This window comes from Barbus barbus, assembly GCF_936440315.1.
Source record: "Barbus barbus genome assembly, chromosome: 43".
NCBI lineage: Eukaryota > Metazoa > Chordata > Actinopteri > Cypriniformes > Cyprinidae > Barbus > Barbus barbus.
In genome coordinates, this window is record NC_136721.1 from 26,438,736 (window position 1) to 26,451,399 (window position 12,664).

General features: G+C 41.1%; 2 protein-coding genes across 6 annotated transcripts in view; both read right to left on the bottom strand.

Annotated features, from left to right (window-relative positions):
* Positions 1–717: 717 nt before the first annotated feature.
* On the bottom strand, positions 718–9,968 carry LOC306862336 (stAR-related lipid transfer protein 4-like). 4 transcript variants are annotated; one of them, XM_079405091.1, is made up of 7 exons: positions 9,911–9,922; positions 9,586–9,678; positions 9,448–9,497; positions 4,538–4,664; positions 4,233–4,347; positions 1,554–1,647; positions 917–1,273 (listed from the first exon to the last, which is right to left on the bottom strand). In XM_079405091.1, exons 3-7 carry the CDS (start codon positions 9,491–9,493, stop codon positions 1,050–1,052), a joined length of 606 nt encoding a protein of 201 aa, XP_079261217.1. In that variant the 5' UTR covers positions 9,494–9,497; positions 9,586–9,678; positions 9,911–9,922; the 3' UTR covers positions 917–1,049. The 4 variants fall into 4 exon arrangements, with proteins under 4 accessions (XP_079261216.1, XP_079261215.1, XP_079261217.1 ...); XM_079405092.1 differs by having other exon boundaries at positions 1,107–1,273; positions 9,806–9,914; XM_079405090.1 differs by lacking the exon at positions 1,554–1,647 and having other exon boundaries at positions 718–1,273; positions 9,911–9,968.
* The window catches only part of LOC306862335 (tRNA-uridine aminocarboxypropyltransferase 2-like), a gene marked incomplete at its 5' end in the record, with an annotated part of 11,926 nt that continues 9,067 nt past the window's right edge, over positions 9,806–12,664 (bottom strand). Inside the window, 5 exons of one of the 2 annotated variants that reach the window (XM_079405087.1) lie at positions 9,806–10,501; positions 10,594–10,722; positions 10,922–11,114; positions 12,330–12,424; positions 12,494–12,584. In XM_079405087.1, the coding sequence (XP_079261213.1) occupies positions 10,331–10,501; positions 10,594–10,722; positions 10,922–11,114; positions 12,330–12,424; positions 12,494–12,584 (679 nt within the window). In that variant the 3' untranslated portion in view covers positions 9,806–10,330. Of the gene's footprint in view, positions 10,502–10,593; positions 10,739–10,921; positions 11,115–12,329; positions 12,425–12,493; positions 12,585–12,664 lie in introns of both variants that reach the window. The other variant, XM_079405088.1, reaches the window with a different exon arrangement.

The following is a 12,664-nucleotide window of genomic DNA, read 5'->3' on the forward strand; positions in this document are numbered from 1 at the left end:
ATTTATTATCACTGATTTATTATCACTGATTTATTATGACTGATTTATTATCTCTGATTTATTATCACTGATTTATTATGACTGATTTATTATCTCTGATTTATTATGACTGATTTATTATGACTGATTTATTATGACTGATTTATTATCTCTGATTTATTATCACTGATTTATTATGACTGATTTATTATCTCTGATTTATTATCTCTGATTTATTATGACTGATTTATTATCTCTGATTTATTATGACTGATTTATTATCTCTGATTTATTATCACTGATTTATTATCTCTTGATTTATTATCTTCTGATTTATTATCTCTGATTTATTATCTCTGATTTATTATCACTGATTTATTACTGATTTATTATCAGTGTTGAAACTTGTGCTGATTAATTTTTTTTTTTTTTAGAAACCTGTGATACTACTTTCAGGATTTTTTTTAATGATTAAAACGTTAAAAGTATTTATTTAAAACATAAATATTTTGTAACATTATACACTAAGAGACTTCTTTAAAAAAAAAAACATTAAAAATCTTAATGTTCAAAAACTTTTGACCGGTAGTGTGTTTCTGTTTACATTTGATAAAAACTTTGTATTGCAATGTTTCTCGTGTCACTGCTTCTCTAAACGGAAATAAATGAGAAATGGTCGCTGATATTAAAACACAAACCCTGTTCTGTGTCTTAATTCAATAAGAAAAAGCCTTCGTTGCTTTATGCTGTACGTTCAGCTGCTTTATGAATATTTCATCCACGTGAGGAAAACAAACACATCTGTCCAACAGTTGCATCCTTTTCATCTGTATGTAAATACTGAGCTGATTTGTTTGTGTCACACAGAGACATGTAATGATAAGAGAAATTTATAAGATTTAAAAAAAAAAATACTTTTTACAATTTTACATTTTATGAAAAACAATTACACTGATTTTAATCACATTATACAAAACACCAACATGAACAAAAACAAAAAGTGCAATAATAAATGAATGTGTGGTGATGAGGATTATTTACATCTATATCAGAGTTCATCAGATCAAACGCTAAGCTTTCAGAGCTCGTCTCAGGTCGTTGTAGAAGCTGACCAGTCCGCTGGCCATAGCTGTGTCCACCGCCGTCTGCGGCAGCATCCCCCTCAGGTCCGTCTGGATGTATCCGGTCAGTACACTGAGCTCCGAGTCCGGCGCCGGCACACAGAACCAGCCACACGGATGATTGAACCCTCGAACGAAGCCTGCGCTCTGCTCGTCATGCTCCACGCTCACACCTGCCGAAAGGATTCATTCATTCAGATGATGCAGTCTGTTAGTTTCCCTAACCTATCGTTCGTTCACATCACATCACATCCTGTAAACTAAGCTACGCAGTCTGGACCAGAAACAGAACTGATTAGTTCAGATTCAGATTTCCTTTATTTGTCATTTTTATGCTTCACATAAAAACTAAATTATGTTTCACATGTCCACAGCTCAGTAATATAATAGCTGTAGGGAAAAAGCTGTTTAACAGCCTAGAAGTCCTTGATCTGATACTTCTGTATCTTTTACCAGACTGCAGGAGTGTGAAGATGCCATGAAAGAAACGAGTAGAGTCCTTTAGAATGGCCTTTGCTCTGCTCATGCAGCGTTCGGTGTAGATGTCCTGCAAACATGGCAACGAGACACCAATCATTTTTTCAGCAGTCCTTACTATCTTATTCAGTTTATGTCTCTCCTCTGCTGTGCTATTACCAAACCAGGAAGAGATACAGTAAGTGAGCATGCTTTCAATAGAGCCTCTGTAGAACATAATCATGGCTGGAATAGGAATCTCCTCAGTCTGCGGAGAGAGTTCAGCTCTTAAATCTTCAGGTTTGAGTCGTTCGCTTCCCGACTCAGTATCTTACAATAAATACAAACACGAACTGAACGAATCCCCCCTGAGGCGACTCGTCGTTCCCGAGTCATCTTGCATCATATGATGTTGCTAAACGGAACATTATTTTGTGGATTTGGTGTAATGTAATGTGTTTATGCCGTTTAAGGTTCAAAACACATTATTTTCCACATACTGTACATTATTGTTGATCCTCTATGCTCCGCCTTTCTGAAAGCTCATCGTTCTGAGAAGCGAGGTGTGCTCTGATTGGCCAGCTATCCAGTGCGTTGTGATTGGCTGAATACCTCAAGCGTGAGACGGAAAGGTTACGCCCCTCACCGTATTGTGATGCCGTGTTCAGGTGCGATGAGACTAAAACAATAAAACCCATTATAAACGAGGCATTTGTTGCATCCAGTGGGGACATAATTACTGATTATAATGACTTATACTGTCTTTTTACGTAAACATTACCATGTCTGCATTTGTGATCAGAGAAATGACAAACAACAAGCACTACTCTATGCTGCTCAAAGCTCGCGTTTGAATCATCAGTAGCAGAAACAGGCTGAGAGTCAGAAGCGCCAGACTGTTCTTGTAAAGTTGGATTTGCCTCACTTTATAGAAACAGTCTTTGAGCAGCCAGCATTGTAGGCTACTCTCTCAGGATCAGGAAATAGTCCTCCGTAAATTGCTCTGCACACACTCCAATATTTGTGTTGAACTGTTCTGGAACAGTGTTGTAAACACAACTTAACCACTGATTTCTAGTTGTGTCCTCTTTTGGAAGCCCAAACTAAGTGCTTTCTCTTTCACAACGAAACACAGCGTCTCCAGGACATGATGCCAGCGGCGGCAACAATACTACACCCAGAATAATAGCTCCGCCTTCTTTCATTGCGTAAACGTTTGGGTGATGTTATGCAAATCTCCCCACACCATGACGTAGACATGTGGGGCGTGTTTAAATGAGCCGTTTTAGGAGGGCGTGGTCGAGTCTTAACTTTGATAAAGAATATCTCTTTGGGTTTGAGACTTTAGTCTCTGCAACTTATCTATGCATGAACAGCTTAAACACTCCAAAGAGAAAGGAAAGCTTGAAATCGCATCATACGACCCCTTTAATGATTAGTTCAAACTAAGCGAATGGTTCATGAACGCACATCACTAGAATGCATCAGACCGGAATGCGTTCCCAAAGCTTGGTGAACTCTGACCTGTGAATCACGTGACCAACAGCAGATCTCACCTCGAAGCTGAATTAAAAGAACATACATTTAAAACAGTGCTGCAGGAAAGTGGAGTGGATTGTATATTTTTACATTTTAGATGTATTATTATTTGTATTATTTGAATTTCAGTTTTTAAAAAAGACGCCGCAGATCGTGATGTCATATCACCACCGTTACGGCGTACAAAGAACATCTGCATGCCCAAAGTCTAGAGTGACCGCAGCTTAATGCATCAAAACTGAGAAAATATGCCATCTGTTTCACTTTACTGCAACGCTCCAATCATTAGCGTCTTTAAATCAGGTACGAGGTCCTGTCGATCTTCTGCTGGTCACATGGATTCATGTCATATGTGTTCACCGGTCAGAGTTCAGCAAACTTGAACTTTGGAACGCAGTGAAATTGACACGAGCTGCATTTACTGTCTCCTGCTTTCAGACGCACACCAACAGACGTCACGGAGAGAAATATGTAGAGAGTGGCTTTCTGAAACGATTCAGGTGCCGTTCACACCAGCAGATGATGACCGCCTGAGCTGATGCTGAGACTAGGGCTGTGCCATTAATCCAAATCGAATCGCAATCGCCATTTGAGACGTTGCGATTTGCTAACCGCAAAGCCTGCGATGTGGACGCGATATTACTCTGATCCAGAGCACATGCATGACTTATTAACCACCAGAGTGACCTCCGTTCTCCCCGATCAGCACTGCTCTAGCCAACTGTGTAAACACCCACCATATAAAAAGGGTCAGATCGAAAGTTAGGCAAATTAAAACTAAAGAAAAACGTATGTAACTTCAGCTTCGAAATGACAGACAATGAACAAAAAAGGTAATTTGCAAGAGCTGCGTCACAACGCATATCAAGAGCTCCCTGATCGGTTCTGCTTTCAGTACTGGAGAATAAAAGATACATCTTTAGATGTTTTTATTAGTAGGCTACATGAACCTTATCTTAAACATTTTATCTCCCCAACAGATTAATTTGAAATAAGTTTATGTTCGCTAATTCAGAAGACCACACACACAGCCCATGTCTCTGAATGCTTCTCCCGCGTCTCACGGACGAGCCGCACACACGCAGCCGGTCTCGTAATGCTCTTTTTTAATGCTCTGACCGCTGACCAGATACTGACCGCAGGACAGCAAGCCGCGCTGATAGCTGGTGGTGTAGGAGAAATCCACAAACTCTCGTGGAGAGATGATGTTCCACATCTGCCCGCTGGTGGTGTATTTGACAACACAGCAGCCCTGAAAACACATGCAGGACTTTATTAAACAACAACTGTTTAACCCCAGACACACTTCAGTTCTGTCTAATCTGAGATTCTACTGAATGATGTGCCGGTGTTTTATTGCGGTTGTGAATCTCTTTATCACTGAACATTCACTCGCTTTTATAACCCAGTTGTAGATTAACACGACGCAGACGCATGTTCACCTGCTCCGGGGTCTGCAGGATCTCCAGTGAAGTGAGCATACTGTCCCAGTCCAGCCTGCGGGCCCCGGGACGGATGAAGTCCATGATCTGCTGCGGAGTCCCTGCCACGGTTCCTTCAACTTTATATCTGCAAACACAACCAGCCAGCAGCTCATAAACTTACTCATGGTCTAAAGAACTAACTAGCAGTTAGGCTGATGATACACGGGCCAACTTTGGGAAATGCTGCAGTCGACGGTCAACCAGGTGAGACACAGAGCCCATGGCTGATCTAAAACCTCCAGAGAAATCTGTGACCCATTCTCAATGGAAAAGTGCCCAAGCAACTCAAACGTTGTATCTTCAGCTTTACTTTCCAGATTCAAATTAGACCAATGTATTCATGTATCTGAATTTAAAAGTTATGAGCAGTCTTTATGAAAAAGAAAGTAGTTTATGGGTCATTCCTGGGATTCGGTAACATTTCAACTTGGAATATACATATTTTACCCCACATCATTAGGCACATATCAAACCTCAGAAAAATCATCTTTTCCCACCTCGGCCATTAAAGACCTTTTATTATTTTCATTTTTTTTCAGCTTTAGACACCTTTTTTTCTCAACCCTGTAACGGACAAAATGGGATTGGTTTAAAAAGGATTTTATGGAGCGATTTTTGTGCCAATATTTATCAAACAAATCCAGTGTTTTGCAAATAAACACAATCTGCTTTGCAAAGAAAAACTCGACTTTCAAACAAACGCAAAGTGATTTTCAAATACAGAACTCTTTGAGAGAAAATGCAGAGGTATGGACAAATATATGTATTGTGTTACAACTGTGAGACTCATTTGCTTTTTTATGAGGAAACTTGGCTTGATTTTCTCATAAATGCGACGGGCTGATTTTCTCACAAATGCGACGGGCTGATTTTCTCATAAATGCGACGGGCTGATTTTCTCAAATGCGACGGGCTGATTTTCTCACAAATGCGACGGGCTGATTTTCTAATAAATGCGACGGGCTGATTTTCTCATAAATGCGACGGGCTGATTTTCTAATAAATGCGACGGGCTGATTTTCTCATAAATGCGACGGGCTGATTTTCTCATAAATGCGACGGGCTGATTTTCTCATAAATGCGACGGGCTGATTTTCTCTCAAATGCGACGGGCTGATTTTCTCAAATGCGACGGGCTGATTTTCTCAAATGCGACGGGCTGATTTTCTCAAATGCGACGGGCTGATTTTCTCACAAATGCGACGGGCTGATTTTCTAATAAATGCGACGGGCTGATTTTCTCAAATGCGACGGGCTGATTTTCTCATAAATGCGACGGGCTGATTTTCTCATAAATGCGACGGGCTGATTTTCTCACAAATGCGACGGGCTGATTTTCTCAAATGCGACGGGCTGATTTTCTCAAATGCGATGGGCTGATTTTCTCAAATGCGACGGGCTGATTTTCTCAAATGCGACGGGCTGATTTTCTCAAATGCGACGGGCTGATTTTCTCACAAATGCGACGGGCTGATTTTCTAATAAATGCGACGGGCTGATTTTCTCAAATGCGATGGGCTGATTTTCTCATAAATGCGATGGGCTGATTTTCTCATAAATGCGACGGGCTGATTTTCTCACAAATGCGACGGGCTGATTTTCTCATAAATGCGATGGGCTGATTTTCTCATAAATGCGATGGGCTGATTTTCTCATAAATGCGACGGGCTGATTTTCTCATAAATGCGACGGGCTGATTTTCTCACACGAGTGCAATTGAGCAACTTTCTTTCCAAAACAGCAGATGGCGCTGTTGGTCATTTACGCTAGTCTCTCAAGACCTGAAACACCTCTTTACCTTTTCAGACCAATATGAGTTTCTGTCTTACTAGATCTATAATTAACCATTTAGATGTTTTCACAAAGTGACCCTACTACAGTGTCAGTGAAATTCACAACAAGTCTGTAAAGTTGTTAACATGATTGATTAGCTCAAAAATCTGAGGTGACCTGGATAAACATTTAACTAGTCTTTCCCTATAAAAACTGATCCATTCTCCGTACCTCTTATCCTCTGTTGGATCAAGTGATATAGAATATACAGATATATTGATACAATTGTTCAACATTCAAAACAATGCAAATGTATAATAGATAGCAACAATATTGTGTTCCAAAAATGAAAGCTTAGACAATTTAATTTAGTATCAGATATAGTAATATCACCCAAGAGGTCATTAATTATTAATAAAAAAATGAAAACAAATCACATTATTTAGTGCAATATCTAAAACTTTTTTTTTTTTAAATGATGTAACTGCAATCATTTGTCTAAAATAATTACGTCTTTTTTAGTTTAGCAAAATGATGAATATTTATCTTCTGGTGTCACTCTTGTCCTGTCAGAAGGATCAAGTGATAGGATCACGCTGATATAATACTAAATTCATCATTTTAATAAGCAGTGGTTTAATAAACAGCGTGCTACACGGGTGAAGACACACTCTGGACAGCCAGGACTCTTCTAGGAGCGACTCAGATGACCAACGTTTGCATTTTAAACAGCCACTAATATAATTCCTGACGATAAGCCTTTTATTCTTAACTTCATGAGTTAAAATGTTGCTCGGCCATATATAAAAAGATACATAATTTTAGTTGAATTTTTCCAAACAGGCTATTGTCAGTCTAAAATCTGCTGGTATATTAGTTGAAATAGGAAATATCTCCTTACAGGCCACTTTTAGTTTGAAATGTTGCACAAGGCATGTATATTACTATATATAAACATAAATATGATAATAAACTATGATATCCCTTATGAAAATTAAAGTTGGTTTTACTATAGTAAAAGTGTCACTCCTGATTTTTGAGCTAATCAATCATGTTAACAACTTTACAGACTTGTTGTGAATTTCACTGACACTGTAGTAGGGTGCTTTGTGAACACATCTAAATGGTTAATTCTAGATCTAGTAAGACAGAAACTCATATTGGTCTGAAAAGGTAAAGAGGTGTTTCAGGTCTCGGGAGACTAGCATAAATTGACCAACAGCGCCATCTGCTGTTTTGGAAAGAAAGTTGCTCAATTGCACTCGTGTGAGAAAATCAAGCCAAGTTTCCTCATAAAAAGGCAAATGAGTCTCACAGTTGTAACACAATACATATATTTGTCCACACCTCTGCATTTTCTCTCAAAGAGTTTTGTTTTTGAAAATCACTTTGCGTTTGTTTGAAAGTCGAGTTTTTCTTTGCAAAGCAGATTGTTTATTTGCAAAACACTGGATTTGTTTGATAAATATTGGCACAAAAATCGCTCCATAGGATTTTATTCAGAAATTGTTCTAAAACAAACATGTACCTACTGCTCATGTGTCCCTGATAACAATTTAATGATAGCAAATGTTACATTTATCTTAATTTTCACTTTTTTATAGGATTGAAACTAAAAACACACAAATTGTGTCTATGGTCTCTTTATTTCTGTAAAAAAATAAAAATGATTTAAAATTTTAACTAAGACCACCATTTTATTGTTTTAGCTCTTATTATGTAAGATAGTAATCAGCAAGAAATACTTTTGTTCTTAATTGTCTTACCTATTTTTTCCTAAATATATTAATGTGCTTTGGGGTTGAAGACTGCAACACATGTGAAGGGATTCATTGCCTTAAATTAAAATGTTTGGTTTTGTTTCTGTATCATATTGTCCCGTTGTTTCTGGGTTAGGATATATCTGCATGGCCAACACTGCCTTTCTGCTGCAGATGTGGGAGCAATTTCTGATGATGCTTGTCAACCTTTAAGTGGACATCTTGCATCAAAACTTCTATTTAAAACAAAAATATGAGTTGTCATGATTTTGGAGTATATATATTTACTGAAACCATGACTTTTATTTTTTTCATTAAAATTATTAATAAATGAAGCAAATAACCCTATCACAAGTTTACAACCCCGTAACAATGAGAAATACATATATTTGTGACGGGTTGTGTTTTTCACGCAGAATGGCCACTACTGCTCATGTAGTGTTCGAGAGCAGGCCATATATGCAGCAATAAATGAAGTACATTATATATACTTGTGTATTAAAATAAAATGTTGAAAAAGTAATGATATTCCATCTTAATTTTAAGTGACAGGGTTGAGTTGTTAAGCTCGACAGTACTCTCCCTGACTAGAACATGCCTCAAACATATGAATAAAAAGTATGATACTACTCACCATTTTCTGCAGCACTGTTAAAGAGCTGAATGATGTCATTTCTGGTAAATGATGCCACATATGAGTCTAAAGTGTTATGGGCGTAGAATCATTAGTTCAGACGGAGGGACACGTCTCCTCTCGCTTGCTCACTTCATTTCTAGTGATTATCATCTATTTGATTTCACAGACACTATTTAAACTAAACTGAGCTAGACAATAACATCTCTGAACTCAATAATGAAATGCCTTTAACTGAAAATTGAGTGTTTAATCTTATTATTATACATTACTGACACTCTATCCTCTAATCTGATGCTGTTCAGTGCTTTGACACAATCTGTATTGTTAAAAGCACTGTATAAATAAAGCTGACCTGACTTTAAAGTCTGTTTTTTATAAAATACTTTACATTTTTTTCAGGAAAAAATCTTATTTACAAGAAAGGAACACAAATATATGCTTACATTGTTGCCAAAAATCACAGACACTATGCACATTTTGTTAATAATTTTCTAAGTACAAACTCGGTGAAGACATGACAAAATGCTTGGTTTAAGATAAATATAAGACTAAAAAAGATATATTAAAATGCAATAATTATTTTTATTCATTATAATGGGCATTCCAGATTTTTGTGAAAAGCTTCTAACACTTAATTTAGTTGAAGCAGCACTTTATAAGCTGTGACTCTTGTGCATCTTTGGGCTGTTTGTACCCACAGAAAGCCGCTGAACTCCTCCGATGGTCTCCTCCAGACGCTCGCATCCCTCTGAAAGAAGCACAGAAGAGCTGGTGCTGTTAGACTCGAGCGCAGCTGCTGCACCGGAGCACAAGCAGCAGATCTGAACGCAACTGACTGTTTTCTTGGAGAAGCTCCACTCGGATTGATTCAGACTGTGATACACCTCCAGAGTCTCCTGCAGCTTCGAGGAACACATGTGCGAAAACATCTGGAAGACATCCGGCACAACTACAGTTATGATGCTATTACAGCACTAAACTGTCATAAAACATACATTATTAATGCAATAACTGCCTAGCTGAATGCAAACTATTCAAAACAAATAGAACTATTACCGTAATAAAATCACATTCACTCGACAAGCGTTCTTTAGTCATTAGAAAGCATCTAAAATCACAATCAGCTGATCAAACACGTGAATAAATATGATCGTGTCGTACCGTGTCGCTCAGATGAAGCGGATTCTAGCTTATAATCATAGAGTTCTCATTTCAGCACGATGGACATACGCTGGACAGCCAATCAGAAGCGCCGACCCCGCCTTAAATGTATCTGCCCTCAGTTGATTGGTCAAACGTAGCTAGAGGCGCGGACACTCGCGAGCTGATTGGCTGTTTAACTCTCGGATGTTATTGGGTCAGTTTCTCAGCATTAAGACAGCAGGGGGCGCTAAACACATCACACATCAACCTCTTTAATGCTTCAAACAAGAAACAATCGTTCAATAAACAGAATACAATATCGTCATCCACACAGAAAGCTCATGTGAATATTGCTCTGAATTTGTAAAACTACAAAAAACTGAATCTCAGCGCAGTAGAAGAATCTGAAAAATAGGCTGTGGTTTCATTTTAAAAGTCTCATATATTCTGGTTGGTGATGAGTTTCTGCATCCGGCGAATCTTGCGCTTGTTTTTGGGCATGATCTTGTTGTACTGTCCGTTTCTAATGAGATGTTCTTTGCTGTGGTGGATCTGAGCACCGTGCTGCAGCTGAAAGGAGCACAGCGCCTGCAGAGGTTTGATAAGAACCTGCGAGAAACACACACACACACACACACACACACACGATCAGCATCAGATCATCAGACGTCTGCACACGAGCTCTGGTTCTGAGCGCTGACCTCCGAGATGCTGCGGTTCTTCTCCATGATGGAGAGCGCTGCGGCCGCACACTCCAGCGTCGACACACACATGTTGTTGGGCTGCGTGCGGATCACGTACTGACTGGAGGGGGCGCTGCGGAGCTGCACCTGCAACAACACAGCACTGCTCACCTCAAAATCGTGTTCTGTATTCAGCCTTCGGCCAAGAGTTTCATTTTGTTCGGTTTCAGCCGAGAATTTTCATTTCAGTGCATCCCTAGTGTTTGCCAGATCTCAAACTGCTGTTTAACGACTGAACGCAGCCTATAACTGATCAAAGAACGGCTTCAGAGCGACTCGGACGCACCTGTCTGGGCAGCCGCAGCAGCGCGTTCCTCAGGAACATGTCTTTGGCCTGACTCCAGGTGCCGTCGATCAGGATCACGCTGTGCGCCGTCGCAGTGAAGTCTGTGCTCAGATCCTCCAGATTCTCTGCACCGGCTCCGGGATACAGCAGCAGCGTACGAGCATCTTTACACACAGCCGCCAGCTCCGGATACCTGACACACACACACACACACACCAGCACAGCACTGAAGACCACCACACACTCACACTCACACACACACACACACACCAGCACAGCACTGAAGACCACCACACACACACACACACACACACACACACCAGCACAGCACTGAAGACCACCACACACACACACACACACACACACACACACACACACCAGCACAGCACTGAAGACCACCACACACTCACACACACACACACACACACACACACACACACACACACACACCAGCACAGCACTGAAGACCACCACACACTCACACACACACACACACACACACACCAGCACAGCACTGAAGACCACCACACACTCACACACACACACACACACACACACACCAGCACAGCACTGAAGACCACCACACACACACACACACACACACACCAGCACAGCACTGAAGACCACCACACACACACACACACACACACACACACCAGCACAGCACTGAAGACCACCACACACACACACACACACACACACACACCAGCACAGCACTGAAGACCACCACACACTCACACACACACACACACACACACACACACCAGCACAGTACTGAAGACCACCACACACTCACACACACACACACACACACCAGCACAGCACTGAAGACCACCACACACTCACACACACACCAGCACAGCACTGAAGACCACCACACACTCACACACACACACACACACACACACACCAGCACAGCACTGAAGACCACCACACACACACACACACACACCAGCACAGCACTGAAGACCACCACACACTCACACACACACACACACACACACACCAGCACAGTACTGAAGACCACCACACACTCACACACACACACACACACCAGCACAGCACTGAAGACCACCACACACTCACACACACACACACACACACACACCAGCACAGTACTGAAGACCACCACACACTCACACACACACACACACACACACACACACACACACACCAGCACAGCACTGAAGACCACCACACACACACACACACACACACACACACACACCAGCACAGCACTGAAGACCACCACACACTCACACACACACACACACACACCAGCACAGCACTGAAGACCACCACACACACACACACACACACACCAGCACAGTACTGAAGACCACCACACACTCACACACACACACACACACACCAGCACAGCACTGAAGACCACCACACACTCACACACCTCTCTTCAGAAAAACGCCGGCCCACGAACACCCGGCACTTTCCCGGCGGGAGACAGGCTGTCAGGAGCGGAACCGTGCGCAGAACCCGGCTCTCCTGCAGAAACAGAAGAACACTCACTCATCTGAGAGCATCAGCAGCAGCTTCCAGAGACTGGACACAAACCTCGGCCGGGTGCTGGACGATATAGAGACACGTGGAGACATCTAGAGGACGCGGCGGGAGATACGGACACAGACACACCTTCAGCGGACGACTGACGAGAAAACACAGTGTTCAGAGAGGAAGTGGACACTGATGACCACAGAGACGGACGGGACAGAAGATCCAACCCTG